Source organism: Cervus elaphus, chromosome 11 (assembly GCF_910594005.1).
Source record: "Cervus elaphus chromosome 11, mCerEla1.1, whole genome shotgun sequence".
NCBI lineage: Eukaryota > Metazoa > Chordata > Mammalia > Artiodactyla > Cervidae > Cervus > Cervus elaphus.
In genome coordinates this window covers 35026715-35051751 of record NC_057825.1, presented here as the reverse complement: position 1 = coordinate 35051751, position 25037 = coordinate 35026715, and the positions used below count along the sequence as shown (strand labels likewise).

Sequence of the window (25037 nt, the reverse complement as noted above, 5' to 3'; positions counted from 1 at the left end):
CCTCCCAGCTCAGGACAGACTGACTTCAAGTCCTCTCCCAACCCATGAGAGCTCAGGGACCCACTCCTTCTCCCCTCCAGGGTCTAGAGGGAATGACCCCCTTTGCTGCTGATGGGAAATCACCACTGCTTTATAGATGTTCTGTTCAAACTGAGCACGGGAAGGGAAGATGAGGAATTCCTGGCACTGGTTTTAATTGCAGTTTTTAAAATAAACAGTACTATTTACTCATTCCTGTGTGCATGTTGTAGCTTCAGCCATGTCCAGTTCTTTGCAGCCCCATGGACTGTAGCCTGCCAGGCTCCTCTGTCTATGGGATTCTCCAGGCAATAATACTGGAGTGGGTTACCATACCCTATTGAAGATGTACTATACGCAAAGCACTGTGTAGACACTGGGAATACAGCATCACTAAGACAGGTGGTGATGCATTCATGGGCCTGACATTCCCAGGAAGAGCAGATATACATTATCTAACATGGACTTCTCTTTTCTCACTGGGAAATGCATAGACAGCAGAAGGCTCTGGGGGGCTGACACGGTGACAGGCCATAACACAAGAACTGGGACACGACATCCTGTGCTCTGGCTTCAGAGTGTTCACCCAGCAGGATGACCCAGGCTGGGATGGCTGGAGGACAGGCCGTAGGAGAGCCCACTTGACTGCCTGCCCAGATATAGGGGCTTCTAATGAGGGGACCGTGGAGGTCAGGGGACCAGAGGTCTACAGGAAGGGCCAGAGCCTGGACCAACCAAGACTCAGAGTTGCTCCCTGGGACAGGCACAGCCTCCTAGATCAGGACCCAGAGGGAGGGCTTGTGTGGCTTGGAGACCGTAGGCAAACATCCCAGGGCTCTAGGTCTTTGTCCATTGGAACCCACCACTAGGTCTTTGCCATTGGAACCCACCACTGCCCAGCTGTGCTAACAGGGCTGGGGGCAGAGGTGAGCTGGAAGTCCCTTTGGTGGTTCTGGCTAGGCACGGAGTGGGCATGGGGCACCGATAATCCTGGTGCTGCTTCCTCCCTCAGATCCAGCCGCCTCCGGCTCCTGGCCCACAGCCTCGCCCCTTTGACCTCCAGTTGGAGGCTGTTTTCCCTTCCCCTCTGAGCAGAGGATGTGGCCTCAGAGCACGTGGCTCAGCCTCCTTCAAGCTGTGGACCTTGGCAAACCTCTCCTACCCTTCTCTAGAGACCTGTTAGCAGAAAGGACAGAGGCCAAGGCCACCCACACCCAGAGAGCCTTCACTTTTCTCCACTTTTCTCCCTCCTCCCTCTTCTGAACCACCACCATGACCTGAGGTGGTCCCACCGGGCCGCACGAAAATGATGGGAACAGCAAAGCTCTACCTGCACTGACAGTCTTCTCGATGCACCTGGCTGGACATCTAAGCATCTACCAGTGTCCCCGGCAGCACAAGTTGAACCTACTCACGAGTTACCACCCCACTGCCCCAAAGCCTGCCTCTCCTCCTAATTCCCTGTCCTGGTGAAGCCACCACCATCTATCTGTCTGGCTGTTTATCCAGTAACTCTGGCATGGGCCTCAGCTCACTACCTGTTTCATCCCACAGCCATCCAGTCACCAACCCCCTCCCCCACTTCTTCACTTTTCGGGCCCCTCTGCACACTGACCACTGCAGACCAGGGCCCCACAGCCTCTGCCCATTCAGGCGCCCACAGCTTCTCCCCTGGATCCCTGAGGCAACCCCCGACGGTGTGCACAGCCCATGCCACACAGCCGTGGCCAAGTGGCCTTCCTAAATCAGATCTGACATCACTTCACACCAAAAAGCCTCCAGTGGCACCTCACTGCTTCAGGGTAAAGCTCACACTCCTCAGTTTAGCAGATGGGCCCTTCAGCCCTGCGTGTCTCACCCCCCGTCACACACAGACATGGCGCTGCTGGAAAACTAGCCGCTCCCCGAACGCCTCAGTCACTCTTCCTTCCCTACTCTCCCTGTGCCCCGGCTCACAGACTCTGCCTCAGCCTTCAAAACTCAGCTCAGGCCTCACCTTCTCTGAGAAGTCTTCCCAGCCTGATTGAGATCACTTTCCACAGCACTCCTCAGAATGAGAGGCAGCCTTCTATCTTAGCGTTTACCTCACTGGACTTTTAGTCAATGGTCTACTAGTAAATATCTCTCATGAGCTCCCAGAACACAGAGAATGTCTTGCTTGGCTTTGCTTTAATGACACCTGATACAATGTCTGGCACAGAGAGGTTCTTAACAGCTTTCAGGTGAGTCAATGGATGCCTGGACACATGGACAGATAGACGGATGAAAGGATGGGTGAAATGGTAAGGGAGGCTCCCTCCCAGCTGTTGGCTAGCCTCCCAGGGTCAATGGAGAGAAATCCATGTCACAACCTGACAGCAAGTAGGCAGATAATTCAGATAGCTATCTGCCTAATCCATGCATGACTAATCCATGGCAGTTAACATGGGAGCTTGACACCACGGGAGCCACAGAAATGTCCAGATATAGCCCCTGCCTTATAGTGCTGCAAGTTCAAGAATAGAAATGAGGTTGAAATAAAAGGTGAGCAAATAAGTAGGTGGGAGCTGGCTGGACAGCACACAGGCTGGATGCTATGTGAACGGAGCCCTTCCCCTCATCCCAAGGAGGCCAGGGAAGACCTGACAGAGAGGGTGGACGTGGAGCTGGGGCTTGAAAAATGTAGGCACTGATCAGCAGGCCAAGGATAAGAGGCTCACGTTGGGGCTTCAGGGAGGTGCCGTCCAGGGCTGGACACAGGGGTATGGGGGGGGCGCAGATTGCCGCTCATGCTCCCACAGAGCAGCACGGGAGGAAGTGTGAAGTGGTGGACTAGGACACCCTGAATGTCTGGCCAAGGAGACTCCTGTTTAAGCTGCTGGCACCAGGAAGTCAACAGAAGTGAGATACATGGAAGGGGTGTATTCAGGGAGGGGGGATGGATGAAAACAAAAGATCAGGATGGAGAGCTCAGGGCCACAAGGAGATGGGGTAGAAGCTCCAGGGGGAGGTCAAAAGGGAGCCAGCAAGTGCAAACTAAGAGCAAAGGCAGGGGTGGTAGCTTTCATATTGTCTCTCGATGTTTAAGAAAGCCCTCATGGGATGTGGCAATCTGTTATGAACAGGAGGCAAGAGTTGAAAATGATGCTGAAATTGGAAGATCAAAGAGCACTCCTGCACCCCAGTGGAAATTGGGAGGTCGTGGGAGAGAGACAGTTAGGGGAAACACGAAGAGCTCCATCCGCGATGCTGTGGTGGTGTTATATCCTCCCTCCCTTCTTCCCTCCAACGCTGGATCTGCATCAGCCTTGAGGGCCCTGGGAATGCTCAACAGGAGGAGGGAAGCCCAGGGGATGTGGAAGTTTTCCATCACACTTGACCTTGGAAGCCACCTGCACAGATAAGACTCCCAGGGAAGAACAAGGAGATGGAGGTGAAGAGTTCTGGAATACATTTAAGAAATAAGGAAAGAAGGCACACAGGAGACTGGAAGTCAGGAAGGTGAGGAAGGCAAAGAATTCAAGGACATCAACAGCTCAGACAATACCAAAAAGTCAAGAGCAGTGGGATGGGTAGAAAGGTCACTTATCTGGGGCCAGAGAGTCATGAAAGCCACCAAGAACTCTCAGAGGGGAGGAAGAGGAAGAGCAGGAAAGGAGGAGGCGGTCTCGATGGTAAGGAGGTAGAGGTTGGTGGAGGAAGAGAAAAATCGAGCAGAGAGCTTAAACCCAGGAGCAGGTCTGCAGATGGGTTCCCACACTCCACCAAGGTATGATAAGATATGGACATGTATTTGGACAGAAGGGGAGGCAATGTGGGAGACAGGACGCTTGAGAGAAATAGGTACAGCAGACCCCAAAGAGAGGGCTCTCTCTCCTTCTCCCTGTCTATCTCTATCTCTCCCTCTCTCTCAAACACACACACACACACACTCCAACATCAGTCTGGTCTGACTATGGGGATGATCTTGGCCATGTGGAAAGTACTGTCTGTCCCACTTACAAGCCATAAGTCCAGATTCATTACAACACAGAGATCCTCTACTCACTGATTCCCAGTTTTTTGGAGTATGAAGACCCCTTTTTAAGTCCAAGACTTTTGTAGACTACCACTCCCCCCACTGTACATAGACACAATAATGCTTGCATTTTTAGTGTCCATTCATTAAGAAAATGCACCATCACAAAGAGCTATCGTGAATCCAATAGCACTTTAAAATTATTCATACTCTATTCATCAGGGCAGCAACCACAGGTAATAGGACACTGGTAGAAGACAGAGGTCAAGACATTGCTAATTAAGCCTATACACCCCTCCTTGCTGGAGTCAAGGGTCAGCTCTGTGACTGCCCCAAGTCAGAGGCTCATGGTAGAGGACCCTGCCCTCCACACATCTGACCCCCAGAGCTATGCCCTGATGTGGAGACCCAGTCATAGAGAGTCCAAGCAGATCTTGGAGGGTAGAGGAGGGAGGACCACAAGATAGTTTTGATTTAGGGCTGCTTACCGTGTGGCGGGGGGCCTCAGGTCCGTGAAGATGTCCTGGCCTAGAGGCAAGAGGCTGGGAAGGGAGCCAGGTGTGCAGGAGGTCCCAGCAGGCACCTTGGTCTTTGGGATGGGTGGGATCACAATGCCCCCCAGGGACTTGTGCATCTTCTCATCATTGCAGTGCAAGTACTGTTGGGAAATCTGTACCTGGGAGCAGAGGTGAGGGAGGGGTCTGGTCCATGAAACCAGTCCACTCAGGAAGCTCACCTCCCAGGTGCCTCGCGCAGAGTGGTCCCTTCTACCCGCAGCACCGGTAGGTATCCTGTTTCTCTTTCCAGTAACACAACCCTGGGACCCCTGAGCTCATAGTTTCCTCACCATTTAAACGAAAAGGGGGTCATCTCATTCCTACTCCAACCCCTTTTGTCATCATTATTAGCTGTTTTACTGTTCTTACTTCAGAAAATCCTAGAACATCAGAGCTGAAAGGGATCCTCAAAAACATCAGGTCCAATTCCCTTTTCTTAGTGTAAACTGAGGCCCAGAGAGGGAAGTGACTTGCCCAAGGTCACACAGCCAGTGACGGGCAGAGTGGAAACCAGAACCTAAATCTCCTGAGTCTTAACCCAGTATTCTTTCCCCTCTGCCACAGTCCCTTGCCAAAAGTGAGGAGGGTCAGAACCATAGGAAATTCTGGAACATTTAGATCAGAGAAGGCTTGAGAACCATCACGTGTAAGATGAATGGTCACACAGCCTCTGCTTAGGAGCTGGCTCGGTACCTCAGGGGCAACTGCCAGAGAAGATACCTTCAGAGATGCTCAGGGACCAGGAACAGGGATTGGTAAAGGATCAAAAGAAAAACAGAAGGATGGGAGGCAAGACTCAGAGCAGTCCAACTGCCTTACCTCCTGGGCACCGGGTTTCAGCTCCTGGGGACCCTGACAGCTTGTGGGCAGGCCCAGGCCCTTCTCCTTGGCTCCGCTGGCTTCTGGGGTGGTGGGGATGCTCTGAATAGGCGGCATTGGCCTGGAAACCCTCAGCAGCCTCTGAGAGGTGGCCCGGGGGATGGCAGTCCTCAGGGGAACTCCTTTGGGGCCTCCGCCGGGATCCAGAGTGGCTGTATGGGGTGGGGATGGGGAGTAAGTGAGTCCCCGGAGTGTGGGGAGTGGAGTTAATTGAGTTGCTGGCAACAGGGTCTTATGTCCTGGGGAGGCTAGAATGGCGAGAGGAGGGGGCAGATGTTCCCCCAGCCCCAAGCCCAGCCCCAAGCACAGCCCAGACTGTGCTGAGTGTCCTTTCCCACTCCTGAAAAATTTGGTAGAAAGTGTCAAAGTCACCTATTTAAAATTCAGAATAAATTAATTAAATAATTAAAATTCAGAGGCAGGTTGGGTAGAAAGGAGAACAAAATCAGTACTGACTTAGGAGGGAGGGCAGAGGGTTCTAGTCCTTGTATCCACCTGAAAACCACTGGGTGGCTTTAGCATAGTTGGCAGAAGTGGGAGGAAGAAGGTGGTCAGATCTGTGTTCGAAAAGAATTCCTCTGCAGTGAAGACTAGAAGGAGGCGAGGGTGGGAATGGGGAGTCTGGTTGGGAGCCGCTGCAGAGGCCCAAGTGGGAGATGGCATTCCAGGGAGGAGGCAGGGGCTGTAGAGAGGGTGCCCCCCTGACCACCTCTGACCCCAGCTGCCAGTTGCACCCCTGCTGACTCTCACAGTCCAGGTGGCCTGGGGTCCCTGACCTTAGGGTTGGGGGCTGGGCAGGGCCCAGGGCTCACCGCGGGAAGATGCTGCCAAGCCCTCCGAGAGTCTCCTTTTCTTGAGCTTGTCCTTGATCTGGGTGGTGTCCCGGGCCACACTGTTGGCCTCTGACTCCAGCGAGGGGAGTGGCACCAGTGGGTGGGGACCCAGAGACAGAGCTGCGAGGTTCCTGGGGTGGCCGTTCCTGGTCTGCCAGCCCTTCAGGGGAGCATCCAGCTTGAGGCTGCCAGGGTCCCCACGTCCACTCAAGAGCTGTGACGGCTTCTCCAGGAGGGCGCTGGGCACTGGCTGGAGGGAGGCTGAGGGAGGCAGAGACAAGAATTGCTATGCTAGAGGAGCCCACTTCCCCCCCCCCACTTCCCCGGGTGCTAACACCACCGAGGCCCCGGGACCTCAGCTCTGCCTTCTTGGGCTCACGGGGCCTTCCTGCGGTTCCTAGGAGAGCCCCACTTCCCTGTTCCAGCAGGAGCCCTCCATACAACTCCATCCTTTGAGGCAGAGAATTGAAAAGTGAAGTGAAGTGAAGTCGCTCAGTCGTGTCAGACTCTTTGCAACCCCATGGACTTTAGCCTACAAGGCTCCTCTGTCCATGGAATTTTCCAGGCAAGAGTACTGGAGTGGGTTGCCATTTCCTTCTCCAGGGCATCTTCCTGACCCAGGGATCGAACCCAGGTCTCCCGCATTGCAGGCAGACACTTTACTGTCTGAGCCACCGGGGAAGCCCAAGGCCCCACCTAAAACCAAAGGATGTGCCCAGCAGGGACCAGGGTAAAATTAACACCTGCCCACGGCTTGAAGACACAGTTGGGCATCTAAACACACCCATCTCCTCCCTCCAGGATGAGGTCTAAGCTCTGCTCTGTGGTCACTGACCCTGTCTGCGTGGCTGCCAGGTGGAATGGCCCATCTCTGTCCCAAGGTCCCAGAGAGGCTGCTGGGACACTCGAAGGCCATTTGATGTGATGGGGTCACCAGGCCCTTCCCCCATCTCACCTTCTCCAAAAGCCTTCAGGCTGGAGTCACTGCTTCCACCCGGGAGTGCAAGGGGCCCAGCACTGCTCTGGGGAACGCTGCCACAGTACACGGCCACGGGAGCCGGAACTTTGGCTGGTGACAGAAAGGGAGGGAGAGCAGTGTCTTAGAGTCCACCAAGGCCGGGATAGAGGGCAGACGGCCCCAGGCCCTCTGGGGCCCATCCCCCAAATCAGAGCCTTGCCCTCAGGTGGGGACTTGCCACCCCGACCCCAGCCGGCCAGGGCACCGTGGTCCCCACCGAAGCCCACTTCCCAGCCCTCTCCGCGTGACTTCTCCCGGCTTTGCTCCAAACCCTCCCCGCACTGCACCTTCTCAGCCTCCTTCGTGGGCTCCCTGGTCCTCAGCCCTGAGCACAGTGGCCCGTGCCCTGAACTGCTCAGGTGTTCCCAGTTCTCCACACTCCTCCCAAGGAGTCTCCAGGCCCCTGCAGCGGCCCCTCCCAGGAGCAGCAGCTCCACCTCACAAGCACCCACTCCTCTCCAGGCAGGACCTCTGCCTCCCTCACCCTCCAGAGGAAACGGGCTCACACAGCCAGCTCCCAGCAGCAGCGCCAGGCCTGGAACGCTGTTTCCTGATACAGACTTGGCCACACTGTCTCCTGCCCTGTCAGCTGAGGAAAACGGGGCCACCCAGCCCTCCCATGGACCCACTCCTGCATTCTTGGCCTGTCTTCATTTTCCCACTACAGAACTCTACCCTCAGTCAGCCCATCAGCTCAGAAAGTGGAGGCAAAGCCCCGGTTGAGGAATCTGGAGCCAGATAGGGAGCCCCCCACAGGAGGCTGAGCAGGGAGACCCCACAGAGAGCCTGGCCCAGATGGAAAGGCATGGCAGCCTGACCACATCTCCCGAGCAGAGTCCGTGGGAGTATCCAAGGAAGGTCCCCACCCCAACAACATTCCTTGGGGCCCCTTACCTGGGGGTACATCGCCACGAGTGCCCATGCCCTGGGTGGAGGAGGCTCTTGGGGGTTTGTCCAGAGGCAGCAGCTACTTTCTGGGCTGTGAGCACTATCCTGAAGCATCCAGAGGACTCCAACCTATAACATCCAGGGACGTATGATGGAGAGAGGCAGACAGAATCAGTACAAATCACAAACTCTTTTTAAACTGCTTTGTGGGAAGCCCACTAGGAGCTAAAGCATTCTTTCTTCTTTTTTTTTTAAGAGCTTAAAAATTTTTATTTATTTTTGACTGTGCCGGGTCTTTGTTGTTGTGTGGGGTTTTTACTAGTTGCGGCAAGCAGAGAATATTCTCTAGTCGTGGTGCACGGACTTCTCATTCCTTGGCTTCTTTTGTCTCAGAGCATAGGCTCTAGGCATTGGGGCTTCAGTAGTTGTGTCACATGGACTTGTTAGTTGCAGCTACCAGACGCTAGAGCACAGGCTCAATAGTTGTGGCCCAGGGACTTAGTTGCTCCTAGACATGTGGGATCTTCCCAGATCAGGGATTGAACCTGTGTCTCCTGCGTTGACAGGTGGTTTCTTTACCACTGAGCCACCAGAGAAGCCCTTAAAGCATTCTTGTAGTAAAGAAATCTGCCACTGGCTTCCCAGGTGGTGCCAGTAATAAAGAACTCAGCTGCCAATGCAAGAGATGTAGAGACATGGGTTCGATCCCTGGGTCAGGAAGATCCCCTGGAGGAGGGCATGGCAATCTGGTCCAGTATTCTTGCCTGGAGAATCCCATGGACAGAGGAGCCTGGTGGGCTATCGTCCATAGGGTTGCAAAGAGTCGGGCATGATTGAAGTGACTTAGCACTTGGCGTGGACTGAAGGGGACTTTTAACATTCAGACTCTCTTGGACACTTTAAAGTTTCCAAGACCCCAGGTTGCATAACTGTTGAGTTCAGTTCAGTTGCTCAGTTGTGTCTGACTCTTTGCAACCCCATGGACTGCAGCACACCAAGATTCCCTGTCCATCACCAACTCCCAGAGCTTGCTCAAACTCAGGTCTATCAAGTCAGTGATGCCATCCAACCATCTCATCCTCTGTCGTCCCCTTCTCCTCCTGCCTTCAGTCTTTCCCAGCATCAGGGTCTTTTCCAATGAGTCACTTCTTCTCATCAGGTAGCCAAAGTATTGGAGTTTCAGCTTTAGCATCAGTCCTTCCAATGAATATTCAGGACTGATTTCCTTTAGGATGGACTGGTTTGATCTACTTGCAGTCCAAGGGACTCTCAAGACTGCATGACTGCAGACAGTCCATTATGTAGACAGTCCATGTAGACAGTCTGCATGACTGTAGACAGTCCATTATGAAGAGTGTCAGTGAAACACATGAACCCAGCTTTGCTAGTGGCTTTGGTATTGACACGGTCACCTCAGGGTCTTGGGGAAGGTGGAGTTATCAAGGGGGAGTCTGACACTGCCTTTCCCCACCAGTTTCTACTTTCCTCATTACTCTGGTAGCTGCCCTGGAAGCTCATGCTGAGTCAAGCTTGCAACCCCTCTTTTCACGCAAGGATGCAGCAGGGGACTCTGCAGAGACTAACTCCCTTGTTTTTTCTCAGGCACACCGGTCTTCTTCTGCATGAAGTTCCTGGCCCTCATTCTCACTTTGTTGACCAAGCCAACCTCAGACACTCCCAGCCATTTCATTATCCTGAGCTGACCGCTTGACCCCTCCAATCCTCTTTCCAGCCTCCCTTAACCCCCTGGGGTCAGTCATCCATTCCTGCCCTTAACCTGACTTCATTATTTTCCCATGTAATAAAGGTCTCGCCGCAGACTCTGCAAGTTCACTCAGTTTTTAAACTCTCTGCTAATATCATAGTGACCCGTTTCCACCCTGACAGGTAGGGAGGTGAATGACCAGAGATGATCAGTGATAAAATCAGGACAAAGGCCACACCTTCCAAATCCCCCAGTTTCTGCCCCAGAGTAGGTCCCTTGAGATACCATCTGGGGACAGGGCAGAAGGCAATGACAGACTCTTTGGGCTGAGCAAAAAATCCTAACCCAGGAACTGAAAACACCTGCCTTCTGTCTGGAAGCCAGCCCACCATGTCCCCACCCAGACCCCAGCAGGCAGAGCAGCTTCTAGCAACCCTCCTGGCCAAAGAGAGGTTCCGGCCCAGCCTCTGAGGTCGTGCTGATTACAGCCTCCAGCCACTCGATTCTCTGAGGAGAATTTTCCTAACAATCAGAGGAGAAGGCAACTGCCTGTCACGGTAGTGACAAGCAGCCTGGAATAGCTGATAGACATGGCCCTTCTCCAGAGCGACGTGGAGGGAAATTTTATTCCACGGGTCCCCCCACTCCAACTCTCGCCTCTCTAAGCAAGAGAGACTCAAGAATTTGTTAGGATGGCTGCTTCCAGCAAAACCCAGAAGGAAAGTTCCTGGGGGAACAGACTGAATAAAAGTCTTTGGACGCCACAGACTCCTGCCACCTGTATCTAACCAGAGTGCAGACTTTCTGTGTGAATCACATGTGGAAACATGGTGTTTAGCTACAGCCTTGCTCTCAGTCTCAGCTGCAGATCAAAATCTCCTGCGAACTGATCAGAAGGACAGATTCCAAGGCGGCACCCAGGCCTCCACAGAAGCAGATTCTTTCAGGGAATGGCAACAGGGCTTTGTCTGGTTATTCTTCTTCCCTTAACTCCTGAGTGACTCTGATGTTCACACAGGCTTGAGAACCACTGGGCTGTAGTTCAGACTCCCTGTGTAAGAAGACCCCAGCCCTGACTCTGACCTTAGGCTATCAAAGTGGATATGCTGTCTCAGTCTCCCCATAGTAATCATGTTTATGAAGCTAAACAGAAGATTTGGAGCTGCCTAAGGGTCCAGACATGTAAGGTTCAACAGCACCTTCTGAGCAAGACTGCCCCCACCCGTCTCCCTACTACCTTCCCGGCAGACCAGATGGCCCAGGTTCCTCCACGCCCGAGGGACACCAAGAGTATGGAAGGGAACGCTGAGTGCACTCCATGGCTTGCCCAGGCAACCCAGCAGACAGAGACCCTTTCAGGCCTCCCCTCTCCTACGTTCATACCTTTGACCCCTCAGGCCCTCAGGGTCTACATGCTGGCCTCCTCAGTGCCTGCCAAAGGAAGGTGCCTACACTTGTGTAGAGACAACCATGTCTTCTGATAGGACAGTGGGTGGTGCCTCCCCAAGGCCTGGTGGAAACTTAAAGATCTACGCCCAAACTATAAAAACCAGAATCAGATATTCCAGTCCAAATGAGGACAAAGCTTTGAGGTTTGGCATGGACAGTACTTAGTGCTGACCTCTGAGGCACAATCCACTGAGCCCTTGTTTGACCCATCACTGTCCTGGGCATCAAGGAGTGACTGTCCCCTGATGGGAAAACCAGTCCCTGACCTAAAGGGCTACAGTGAGGGGGTTCTGGTGACCAGGGTTCCCTCCTCACCCCCTGATGCTCTGAATCACCAAAGGTGGCTGGCTCCTCCACCCTCAGTCTCAGAGTTCCCACTCAGGAAATGGAGTGACCCAAGGTAACTGACCATTGTCCACTCCTTCCACTAAAACTGTGGCTAAAGAGTTTCCATGGTGACCAGCACTGCAGGAATGAAGAAAGGTGACTGAAGGGGACTCAGGTTTCAAGTGGAAGGGGAACAAGCAGGTACTGTCCCAGGAAAGAATGTCGTCAGCCCCAAGGACAAAGTTCCCACCATCCTGTGCCTTGGCTCGAACAGCCCACGGGGTCCACCTTGCTCCGGAGGGAGCTGGGCAGAGTCTGATCCTCAAATGAACAGTCCTCAGGCAGGAGGGCAAGGCTCTCAGGAGGGAGGAAGGGTCAGCACAGGGGGACTGGGATAGGGTTGCCCCCAATCCTGGGATGTGGGTTCCAGTAAGTCAGAGCTCACCTGCTCAGATGTGTTTGATGGGAATGATTGTGCCATGTTGGGGAGAGGAGAGAGAGGAGAAGGGAAAGATGACTGACTCACCAAACCTAGAGTTTGAACCCAAAATTTGTCCCCACTGAAACATTCACTGGAGAGGGGCCTTGGGGGTAAGCAGCCCTCCCAGCCCAGGCTGCCCTGAACACCCACCTCGGGATTCCTAGAACTCCACTTTGAGGTTGACACAGGGAGGCTGGGACCCTACCCTGGACCTCTTGAATGAACCTGGGCAGTTTATTTAATTCCTCTGAGCTTTGATTTCTTCATCTGAAAAAGCATTCTAACAAAGGATTTTGTTAGGATTCAGTGAAGTCATGTACAAACATAATTTAGTACCATGGCTGGTAGGTAATCACTAATGTCGAGTATTAGCTCTTCCTCTCCCTCCCCCACCCTGCATGTAAACACACATGCACGAACAGGCAAACCCACGCTGTATTTAAAGTTACCAGGGCCAGGCCTCCTTTCCTTCAAGACAGACCCAGGTGACACAGGCACCGCTCAAAAGGAAGAGACAGACATGTCTACAGAGTAAGAGGCTCAAATTAGATGAGTCTCTAGCTATTTTCATGGTGAGTCTATACTGCCCAGGGAATGCTTGTTGCAACACCTGGAGAACGCAATCCTCCCCACATGGGGAGGGGCACATGCGGATAGCCTCAGCTCCGTGTGACTAGGCACCCGGAGGCCCTCCGTGGAAAAAGCTGCATCCTCAGTGGGCTGGGAAGGAAGTAGGACCTAGATAGGCAGGGAAGTAGGAAAGGCAATCCAGACTCAGGAAACTCTGAGCAAAGGCGCGGAGGACCGAACGGGCCTATGAGTTTAGTGTTTGCCGGGAGAGCCCAAGTCTAGGCAGGTAGTCGAGGGCCGGTACCTGCACAGCTCTGTCAAGTCTGGGCTTGTTCTGCAGGCAAAGGGAGCTCTAAGGATTTCTAGCTGAGAAATGACATCATTTAACCTGTGTTTTCATGCAGACCCCTCAATGGGGACCCAGGACGAACTTTCCTAGGGAAGGAAGTTTTTGACAAAATTTTAGGACCCAAGCAGAGACACTAACACAGCTTCTGGACTAGGTACAGAAAATATACATGACTTAACCAAGATTTGCCTCTAATGTCAGAGTTTAGACCTGTCCCCTTCCTGTACCCCAAGTGTCTCCCCAGAAAATAGTCACCCACTCACAGCTCCACTCCCATACATACCCCGTCCCCTCCCCCAACAAGAGGTAGCCCACCCCATAGACTTCCAGGGAAAACTGTATGTTCTCAGGTGACCCACTGGACTCTGACCTCCTGAGTTCAGCCTATCACTGAAAGTCTGAGATCTGCTCACTCATTCAGCTGTATGTGAGGAACTAAAATACAAAGGTGAATGGGATTAAATTCCAACACCTGTGAGATGTGTGACCACAGACATGTTGCCAAACTTCTCTGAGCCAAAGTTTCCTTAACTGCAAAAATAAAGATATTGCCTACCCCACTTCAATAATACATTCAATAAAACACAAAATCACTCAGTACTGAGTCTGGCCCCTACTAAGCAATCAATACCCCGTGGCATCTGTTCTACTGTAATGTACCAAGCTCACGGCAGCTGGAGGACAGATGTGGGTGGACAGGGCAGGAGGTTGTGGAAATAATCCTGGAGAGAGAGGAAAAGAGTGTGATTTGGGGTAGAGGCGGTTCAAATGGGAGAACAGGGTCAGATCTTGGAAAGAAGCTGAGCCATGTCAGCAAGACAGGGAGACAGATGAGAATAGGAGAGCTGAGAGAGTCTAGCCCAGTCTAGGGATCTGATGAAAGAACCGGAGCACAGAGTACCTCTGCTGCTGAGATGGTAAACACAGAAGCAGGTGCCAGACCAGGAGAGACCCTGAGTCCTGGTTTGGACAGATTGGTTTGTGGCTCCTCCAGGGCCCCCAGGTAAAGGCATCCAGAAAGTTGGTTTGAGACTCAAGAGAGGGTGATCTGGGCTGGAGACCCAGGCCAGGAAACCCCTAAGAATCAGACAGCGATTGAAGCCATGAGAGCAGATGTTGTTAGTAGGAACAAGACAGGCAGGAGTGCAACCATCTTGGAATCTGGATCCGGGAACAGCCTTGGGCAAAACAAGCTCTACAAGCTAGAGCACAGATGCCTGGCATACCTAGTGGCCACAAGACCAGACGCTCAACTGTCAATTTCAACTTTTTCTGTTCCTGTGCCTTCTTGCAGAAAATTCTCATGCCAACCTTTCCCCCACAGAAACACTCCCTATTCCTGATAGCCACCCACCGCTGATCAAAGATGTTTGACTATTTCTGGAAATTACCAGTGCTCATGAGACCAGCCCTCTCTTTTTTTCATAAAAGTAACTCACCCCTTGAGCTGGCCCCTTTTCCCCACCTTCTACCTTGAGCATAAGCTATCTCTTTTAATGAAAAGCTTTGCTTGCCTAAGAGTCTTGTGGAGGAATTCCCTGTCTGTCCAGTAGTTAGGACTTGGTGCTTTCACTGCAGGTGGCCTGGGTTCAATCCCCAGTTGGAGAACTAAGATCCTGCCAGTTACATGGCATGGCAAAAACAAAGAGGAAAAGATGGGAGGGGAGAGTTTTGTGGAAGCAATATTCATTTCTATAGTATTACCATCTAAGACTCTGGAAAGGGCCTGGTACTAGGAAGACCTGACACCGAGAGAGGAGAGCCGGAGCGAGGACACTCAGGGAGGGAGGGAGTGGGTACCAGGAAAACCAAGAGAGCAGAGAATAAGCAGAAGTGTCCACACAGCAAAGAAGTCGGGAGGGGTAAGGACTGAGAAAAGCCCATTGATGTGGCCCTGAGGACATCAACCAGGTTACTGATAGCAGCTTCTGTGCCTGGGGGACCCAGAGATCACAGGCAGTTGCTGTTGAGAAGTGTGTGGAAGGTCAAGGAGACGATGGGTAGGGATCACTCTTCAGAGCTGCTGGATGGGAAAGAAGAGAGAGCGTGGGAGGCAGCTGGGGCGGAGTGAGGGTGGGTGAAGTTGGTGTTTGTTCTCTGTGTCTCTTTTAAGGGTAGGAACTACTGGAGCATGTGCATAGGAGAAGGAAAAAGAGCCAGGAGAAGGGAAAGGCTGTAGATGTGAAGGGAGGCAGGGGAACTGATGGAGCAGGATCCCAGAGCTACCTGGATGGGAGGCGTGGGGAGGGAACTGGCTTAGGCATGGTCAAGTTCCCCAGGGAGGAAAGGGAGGCAGAGGAGGGGAGTCCAGAGGGAGCGGGCAGGAAGGCTTTGATATCATCCATGAAATAGGAGGTTGGACCACAGAGCACAAGAGCAGTGAAGCCCTGGAATATGATGTATTTTGACCCCAGGGAAAAAAAATTCTGTTCCTTTCTGCCCCCCTGCCCCAGCCAGATGCCTCCATCTTTGTCAGCCTGAGGCAGAGCTGATTTCCTCAGTGACTCTCAACTTCCAGATAAGGACTCAGCCACTCCTGGAGCTGAGAATCCCAAGAGCCTCCTGCCACCCAGAACCAGGAGAAGGACACCCACACCCACCAGACCCTCTGTGAGAGGCATCTCAGGGCACCCCGCTCCCCACCATTGCCTCCAGCTATGACTGGCACATGGGCCAGCAGGAAGGCAGTGCCCAGATGAGATGGCATCCCCGCCTTAAGTGCTCCTTCTCTGCGCCCCTCCGCCAGCTCCAGAGCTGCACCCACTGGCTCTCCTGCCGTCATGGGATCAGGTGGGATCAAGCCTCCTGTAACCCTTCTGTCCTCCAGACAGCATCAGGTGTAGGCCCATGGGAATTTACAGAAATGCAGACAAATGTCCAACCCAGTACTTGGCACATAGTAATAAGTCTTTAATGTATTTATTTGGCTGTTCTCGGCCTTAGTTGCAACACACAGGATCTTTAGGTATGGTATGTGAACTCTTAGCTGTAGCATGTGGGATCTAGTTCCCCAACCAGGGCTCAAACCTGGACCCCTTGCATTGGGAGTTTGGAGCCTTAACCGTCGGACCACCAGGGACATCCCAGTAATAACTCTTAATAACTGCTTGTATCATGAATGAATGAAGAAATCAAAATTAAAGCACATCTTTACAGACAGTCTCACTGAGAAGTAACTAAGAGAAGGAAACAGATTTCTTACTTCCATGTTGATATGTGCCAAGCACTGTCCTCATTGTATAGATAAGAAGATTGAGAAGTCACTTAACTTCTAAAAGTCTCAATCTTCTTATCTATACAAGGACAATAATATCTGCCTTGTTACTGAATTTCAAAAGTGAAGTGGCATAACATTTAGCACCATGTAGCCCAGTTCTTGGCACATAGCAACACGGAAGTAAGAAATCAGTTTCCTTCACTTAGTTACTGTAGCCTGCCAGGCTCCTCTGTCCATGGGGTCACAAAGAGTCAGACACAACTTGGCAACTAAGCATGCACACACACAATTTGGAATAGAAAAAAAAAATTCATTAAAAAAAAGTTAAGTAACTATCAAGGCCACAGTGCAACTAAGTGGGAGCAGCAGGGCTGAAGTCCTCTGCTCTTGGAGGTAGTGGTACACAGTACTCCAGAGAGGATGTTTAGGAGTTGACAGACTTGAATTAAATTCCATCCCTTGCTAGCTGTGTGACTCACGTGACTAAACTTTGCTGAGCATGAATTTAATTGTAATGGAAATAACACTGTCTATCACACAGTTATTGATAGTATTCAATAAAATAGGACAAGCACTTAACACTGTGTCTGGGCCCTAGCAACTACTCAATAAACAGTGGCTATTAACATTATTGTTTGTTTAATAACAATTTTACTGCAGGCAATCAGACATTCAAGGAGAGGGAAATGCCCTTTTTGAAAGTCTTTGTGGCTAGAAGCTAAGAGCCCTGGCTGGGCTTCCCTGATGATCCAGCGATTAAGAATCTGCCTGCCAATGCAGGGGATATGTGTTCAATCCCTGGTCCAGGAAGATCCCACAAGCTGCGGAGCAAGTAAGCCTGTGCACCACAACTACTGAGCCCACGCGCCAGAACCTATGCTCCACGATAGAGAAGACACCGAAACGAGAAGCCTGTACACTGCAATGAAGAGTTGCTCTCTGCAACTGGAGAAAGCCCGTGCCCAGCAGTGAAGACCCAACACAGACAAAAATAAATAAACAGATAAATAAAAATTAAAGAGGCCTGGCTGAGTCTGGGTGGCAAAGTGGAAACGCCACTTAAAGCAATAGGATGTCTGTCTGTTGCCATGAGTTCCCTGGGGTGAGCAGGAGTCAGTGGGTAGGCTGGGGTAGGACACACCTACATCTCAGTGACCTCCTGGGACAGGGTGAATCTCATGGTCAGGTGCCCAGAGCAGTACTTCTCAACCATGTTTATGCCCCAACACAGCTGAGAATTGTGGTCTTCAACTTATAAATCTCAGTGTGTGTTTTGGGGGGATGACTGAAAGAGAGGAAGAGGACAGCTGCCTGTATGTCTGGGTCTGTGACGTATGAAACAGCTCCCTACACCCTCCCCAGGAATTCTGATATGAGAATCATTGGTCTCAAAGATATGAGAAAGCCTACATATGAGAGAAAGTTTTATTTAAGTTGTATTTGAAAAATAATGAAAAAAAAAAAAGAAAAAGAATGAAGGTAGGAGAGAGGCAGGGCTTCCCTGTCTGATTGTTCAGGTTGGACACTGCACAAGAGCATCATAGTTAAGGGGAGACACCATTCACCCTGCAGACTCTACAGATCTGCACATTTATTATAGCCTTTCTCTGATGAATAACAGTAAATTGTCTTAAGTGAAAGTGAAAAGTGAACGTTAATCACTCAGTCATGTCTGATTCTTTGTAACCTCGTGGAATATAGCCCACCAGGCTCCTCTGTCCTTGGAATTCTCCAGGCAAGAATACTGGAGTGGGTCACCATTCCCTTCTCTAGGGGATCTTCCTGACCCAGGGATTGAACCCACTTCTCCTGCATTGCAGGCAGATTCTTTACCATCTGAACCACCAGGGCAGCTCAAAATGTCTTAAAGAGGCATCTTTTTTTAACTCATACGAAAGTACCAGATAGATGAACAAGTGGCAGTCCTGGGGACAATAGGTATGTAACATATCCATAAATTTATAAAATCCAGAATATTCTGAGCCTTTCCCCACTCTTGGCTATAATGTTAATGCAAATGTAAATTAAAGATCAAAACCTGTCCTAGTTAATTTAACAAAGTTTCATGCTGTGGGAATAGGATGTGCCTTTACTTGCTTCTCCTGCCACTAAATTTCAAGCTGCAAGGAAATCTCAGAGGTCAGCTACTCTCCTGGCTCTTAAAAGAGGGGCTCATGAAAGGCTGTATGACATACCCAGGAATGTCAAGAGCCACTGCCTACCAGGACCCACAGCCCTGCAGGCATCATTCTAGCCCCTAGCTGGCAAGGCCCTGAGCAAGGCTAGGAAGAAAGGTGCCTTTTCCAATCTACCGAGGCCTCCCAAAACGGTCACTCAGCAGTGCAAAGCCTGGTCACAGCCATGACAGTGCCTCCCCGGGGTCTGAAGTCCTTGGTGGGACTCAGTGCTACTGAATCAAATTCTGCCTGAAATTATGCAGCTGGGACCTGGAAGCCTGCCGCCCACCGTGAGAGTCCCACCTTCAGGAACGAGTCATCCCAGAGCTTGATCATAGTTCTGGAGTCTTGAATTAAAAATGACCTGGTCTACTGCCCCCAGAACTTCCAAGTCCACTGTTCAGAGATCCCTGCCCAGTAGCTGGAGCTCCCAGATTTAAGTTGTAGTCTGCGAACACTTACAGGTACCAGAGGCTCAGAAGAGACTGGAAAGAAATAATACCTCTTTTCCCATCATAGTCTCAGCAAAGTTGTTCTGACCATGCCCAGCATCTAAGTGTCTGTCACATTCCATGAAAGTGCCCTTGACAACCATCTCCCTGGAAGAAGCTCAGCTGACATCAGAGCAGCGCTCTGTCCTTCTCCCAGTGCCCCCAGGAGAAGCTCAACTCTTCTTGAGAAGAAGAGCTAGAGTCTTCCACGTACCTCTCCAGGGTCTAGGCCAGGTTATCCTGGGAAATCAAAATGGCTTCTGAGGAAGGTCTTTGTTTTTTCTGTCTTTGTTTAAGTGAAGGGAAATCCAAGGCCCAAGAAAGGATGTGAGTTGGACCAAGAAGCAAAGGTTTAGAAGCAGAGACAAACTGAAAATCTCAGACCTCTAGATAGCTCCTCTGGAGCCCAGGTCAGCAGCTCAAAGATCAGTGATGGAGAAATAATGTGGATGAGAGATTGGTTTTCCAAGAAGCAGGATGAGAGGGTGCAGGGGGGAGAGGGGCAGGAGGACTGAGAGAAAAAGGGAGTTCTGAGGAGAGTGGGGGGGGGCAGCGGGGAAGGAGGCTACGAGAGAGATCGGGGGGATGGGAGAACCAAAAAGGAAGGAAAGTGATGAGGAAGAAAGTCTAGGGCAGGTGCTCATTTCCTCATCATCATAGAAATGCAAATTAACGTCAGAATGAGATGCTACCACCCATCTGCAAAGGTTGGCAAAAATTAAAATTGTAGACGGTACCAAGTGTTGAAGAGATGCAGAGCATCTGTGGTGGGTGAGGAGCTAATGGGTCAACCGCTAGGGAACAACATGCAAACCCTATGCCGATCAATTCCATCCTAGGCATCTACACTAGAGCAAACCTTGCATGTGTAAACTCAGGAAGAAGTAGGAGAATGTTCATAGCAGTTCTGTTGATACGGACAAAATCTGGAAATCATCTCAATGCCCCACAGGAAAACGGAGACATAAGTTGTGGTGTATTCACGCCATGGACTATTCCATGACAATGGAAATGAACAAACCAGAACTCTACTCAACACCACGAATGACTCCACAGATTAATGTTCAGTGAAAGAAGTCAAACCCAAAAGACACATAGAGTGCGATTCTGTTTATAGGAAGTTCAAAGAAAGACAAAGTTAAATGAAGCATTTAGAAAAACATACAGAGATGGGAAAACCTTATGGAAAAACAAGGGAAAATGAAGATACGATTGACCCTGTGGGGAGGGAGGCATCTGTGACAAGGAAGGGCCCCATGGTGGGCGGTTCTAGGATCCTGCGTGGATGTCTATTTCCTGACCTGATGGTGGTGGCTACACAGACATTCATTCTTCTTTAAACTGTGAGTTCTATACATTCCTCTGTCTGCAAGAGGTTGAGCATACAGTAATCAACTTCTAAGTATCCATACTGCTTGAGCAGAGTCTGGGGCCTCTGCGGTGGCCCTGGGGGCACTGGGAGGCCTTCAGAGGCAAGTTTCTCCAGAGCCCAGCTTGACGTCTCTGTGTCCCTCGCTCCCATTACATGCTCTTCCTTCAAATCTGTCAGAGCAAGCCTCCAGGGGCTGAAACAGAGCCACTCCTGGGATCCAGCCCGCCTGGGGTCGGGGAGCTGCAGGCTCCATCCTCCCAGGATGTGGTGGAGAGCAGTGTGGGCTTGGCGGGCTCAGGGCCAGCCAGATGACTCACCCCTGCCCACCCGCCTGGAACTGGCACCCCGTGCTCAGAGACCCACCTCAGTGACCCACCCACCAAGCATGGCCCTCCCCAGCCCTCCCAATACTCCTGAGGACATATCAGCCCCTTGAGGCCCCTGGGCCAGCATGGGCCCTTATCCAGGAGGGCTGGCTGGCAAAGCCTCAGTTTCAGGAAGCTGAAGTCTGTTCTGGGAAGGAACAGGATCATCTCTGCAATACTAACAGCATGAAGAGAAGTGGCCTCTGTCTAGCAAAGAGGCTTACGGTCTCCACGCCTCACAAGCAGTGCCAAAGGAGGTATTTTTAACCCCCACTTCACAGGTGAGGAAACTGAGGCTCAGAGAGGAAGGAGCTTAAGTCCACACAGCAAGTAAGAGGTAAAGCCAGAACTCAAACCCAGAACCCCTCCAAGACTTCCATTTCACATGAGTTCTCCATACCCCTAACGTTCTTCATAGCACGTACACCCACCCACGTCCCCCTCCCGGGGAGCCTCAGCTGGGTGGGCGCTTGAACGGTGCAGTGTTGACCCCTTGGCAGAGGCTGTGGCTGGGAAGGGGCCAGCCTGGGACAGCTCCTCCTTCCTGGTGCTCCACTCAGAGAGCAGGGATCCAACCTCCCGGTGCAAAGGCCCAGAGAGGGGAAGGCACCTCCCGGCAGTGATTTAGACTCCATCACAGCTGGGTAACCCTCCTCTCACCGCACCCTCGTCCTTGCTCCAGATCAGCTCCTTGACACCGCACCAAGGACTTCAGGCACCCTAATTCACCCTCCCTTCCCATCCCCCCACCCACAGCTTGGTGGACACATCACCTGTCACCTCTCCATCCAGAGGCCAAACCCCTGTCACCAGAGGAATCCAGGTTCCGCGGCCTCTCTGCAGACGATGCTGCTGTGGGTCCAGGGAGGGGAAGACAGGGCTGCCCCACGCCTGGCCCGCCCTGGCTCCGGCCCAGCCTTGCAGCCCCGGGCTGCGGGCCTCCCGTCTGGGCAGGTGCTGGGGGCAGCCACTGGCCCCGCTGCTGGCACACTCCTGCTCGTCGCCTGGCTAGCCTTGAACAAACAAGGCTGCGTAGCAACGGCTGCTCCCTGTGTGGGGGAGAGGGAGCCAGGAGACATTTCCCCACGGCCTTGTTTCCTCCAGGGCTTGCCTGGGGCTGGGCACTCCCAAGTGGCCAGCCTGTCCTGTGGGGCTGCCTGAGAGAGAGCACGTGGTAACCCAAGCAAGGGCCAGCACGGCAGGCCTTGGGTGGAGACTCCAAGGCAAATAACCCCCGGTTTGGCCTCAGTTGGCCTCTGGGCCCAATTCTGCTTCACATGTCAAGACACTTTTAGAGGCTGCAGGGCAGGTGGTATAAACATCCAGGCCTCGGCAGCAGGCAGAGTTGGGTTTGCATCCTGATCCTGCATCTTCCAGCTGTATGACCTCTGGCCAGTACTTAACCTCTCAACCTCAGTTTCCTCATCTAGAAAATGGGTATATTAACAGTACGACTTGTTAGGGTTGCTGTAAGAATTAAACAGGTGCATGTAACACCCTGTGAGTCTGTCTAGCCCATCGTGGCCCTCCACCACTGTTCATGTCCTTCCCCAGAAATACTTGCATAGCAGGAAGCCCTTACGGCCTTCTCCCAAGTCAGATTCTACTACTCCAACTTCTGGAAACATGAATCCTAGCAGCCCATGTATACATCCTCACTGAGCCCAGGCCAGTGAACAGAAATCCCAGGCTGGCATCTCCCACCTGGAATGACAACTGCTCCTGCCCCTCATGCTACTCCCTTCTCACCTCCCCCATCCAAGAGGCCTCACTGATTTTATGCAGCCGTGCAAAGAGCCACTCATCCAAAGATGCTAAGAATCTGCCCAGGCAGATCCCCCGCCCCCATTCTTTACAGAAGAATCAGCAGGCATGTGAACTACAGAGCAGAGAGGGTTGGTTGGAGGCTGTTCACACATCCAAGAGGCCTGACCAATTGAATCAGCATACCCAAGACTTGCCACTTGCACCCACTGCCAGCCTTCCTGGCCCTTTCCTGGGCTTCTGTCCTCTTCTCAGAGACATCACTGAGGTTGGGCCAGTGGGGGCCTCTCCTGAGGCCCTGGAAAGAGCAGCTGGCAGTAACCAAGCTCCAGCAGGGCCAAGGAGGACCAGGCAGTGAGCACCAGGAATAAGATCCCCCGTGGCAGACACTGGCCCTGAGCCCACAGGCCTGCTGGGCCCCAGGGGGAGACCTTCACCATGGCCCCTTGGGAGGCAAGCTAGTAAATGGAACAGAACTTCTGAACTCCTTCCAGCACAGGCCCCAGGAAGGAAGCACATCCTCGAAACCAGGACCAATGGCTGCAAGAAGTAAGGAGAGACTTAACTCTGCTTTGCACTGGATCCACGAAGAAAGGTTGGAAGGCACGAAGAAACTGGCATGAAGATGGGAAAACAGATGGGGAAACTGAGACCCAGCATGGTAAACCCTTGCCCATGTCCCACAGCTTGTTGGTGAGAGCAAGTCATCAGTGAGAATGCCAGACACGGAGGAGACAAAGGAGGACAGCCTCTGTGTCCCTTAACCCCACCAAGGGTTTTTTTTTTGGGGGGAGCGGGTGGTGGGGATGTGGCTGTATCTCCTCCCAAACTCATCCTCACATCACTATGAGAGTCAGAGCTTCTGAAATACAGATCTGATGGTTGCTCCCCAGCTGGACACCTCTCGTGGCTCCCAGTGTCCTTGGAGTAAAGGCTACCCTCCACACCAACAAGCCCCTCCAACCTGGTCCCGGCTCTCTCCTTTCTGCTCCTCACTGACTTTCATATCTAATTTTATCTTCTTTCTTAAAGAAGCCCCCAAGTTATTTAAGCATCAATCCCCACAGATGCAGGCAGATGCTCTAGAGAGACCTGCTAGCCAGGGCAGAGGGTCTGGAGAAATCCAAGCGGGTGGGAGCTTGCATGGAAGGTGTGGAGGGAGGAAAGACCAGATCACAGGGCCTCCAAAGCCACCTTCAAGTGTGAGTGCTCACAGGCCCCAAACACGTGGCTCTTAGGCCTCTAAGTAATAGCTCTACTCCCAGCCCCACCACAAACACACACACACACACACACACACATACACACGTACTTGTCTGCCTGGTGAATCCCTACCCAACTTTCAAGACACAGGTTGTGACAGGTTGATCTGAATCTCCTAAAATTTCATATGTTGAAGTACTGGCCTCCAGGAACTTAGAATGAAACTGTATTTGAGATGTAATTAGCTAAATTAAGAGGTGGACCCTGAATCAACATGACTGGTGTCCTTATAAAAAGGAGGACTTTGGACACACACACAAGGAGACTGCCATGTGAAGACTAGAGTGACGCTGCCACAACCAAGCAATGACCACGAACCAGGAGAGCGGCCTGGAGCTGCCTTCCCCCGCACCTTCAGTGGCAGCGGGCCCTGCCAACAGCTTGATTTTGGACTTCTGGCCTCCAGCACTGGGGACAGGACGTTACTGCCATTCTGAAACACCCAGTGTGTGGTGCTTTGTTACGGCATGCCCAGGAGACTAACATGGAGCGCAAACATCCTCTCCAAAGGGAAGCCTCCCCTGTGCTCCCGGCAAGAGTCTGAGTGCAGCACATCTCTGCTCCCCTCCCCGCACCCTGCTCTGTGCTCCCTCCCCACCAACTCTGCTCTGTGCTCCCCTCCCCCCCACCCTGCTCTGTGCTCCCCTCCCTCCACCCTGCTCTGTGCTCCCCTTCCCCCCAACTCTGCTCTGTGCTCCCCTCCCCCCCACCCTGCTCTGTGCTCCCCTCCCTCCACCCTGCTCTGTGCTCCCTCCCCCCCAACTCTGCTCTGTGCTCCCTACCCCCAACTCTGCTCTGTGCTCCCTCCCCCCACCCTGCTCTGTGGTCCCCTCCCCCCCACCCTGCTCTCTGCTCCCTCCCCCCAACTCCACTCTGGGCTCCCCCCCCCCCCCCCCCTGCTCTGTGCTCCCTCCCCCCACCCTGCTCTGTGCTCCCCTCCCCTCACCCTGCTCTGTGCTCCCTCCCCCCCACCCTGCTCTGTGCTCCCTCCCCCTCCCCCTGCTCTGTGCTCCCCTCCCCCCAACTCTGCTCTGTGCTCCCCTCCCCCACACCCTGCTCTCTGCTCCCTCCCCCCCAACTCTGCTCTGTGCTCCCTCCCCCTCCCCCTGCTCTGTGCTCCCTTCCCCCCAACTCTGCTCTGTGCTCCCCTCCCCCACACCCTGCTCTCTGCTCCCTCCCCCCCAACTCTGCTCTGTGCTCCCTCCCCCTCCCCCCTGCTCTGTGCTCCCCTCCCCCACACCCTGCTCTGTGCTCCCTCCCCCCACCCTGCTCTGTGCCCATCAGCAGATGGAGGCCCACCTCTCTGGGCTATACCAA

General features: G+C 52.6%; 1 protein-coding gene across 1 annotated transcript in view; it reads right to left on the bottom strand.

Annotated features, from left to right (window-relative positions):
* TOGARAM2 (TOG array regulator of axonemal microtubules 2) overlaps positions 1 to 21771 on the bottom strand; it is a 55904-nt gene extending 34133 nt beyond the window's left edge. Inside the window, exons 1-6 of the mRNA XM_043916542.1 lie at positions 21467 to 21771; positions 8197 to 8319; positions 7240 to 7353; positions 6264 to 6545; positions 5392 to 5603; positions 4504 to 4691 (exon numbers count right to left, since the gene is read on the bottom strand). Coding sequence (XP_043772477.1) covers positions 4504 to 4691; positions 5392 to 5603; positions 6264 to 6545; positions 7240 to 7353; positions 8197 to 8224 — 824 coding nt within the window. The 5' untranslated portion in view covers positions 8225 to 8319; positions 21467 to 21771. The remainder of the gene's footprint in view (positions 1 to 4503; positions 4692 to 5391; positions 5604 to 6263; positions 6546 to 7239; positions 7354 to 8196; positions 8320 to 21466) is intronic.
* Positions 21772 to 25037: the final 3266 nt, after the last annotated feature.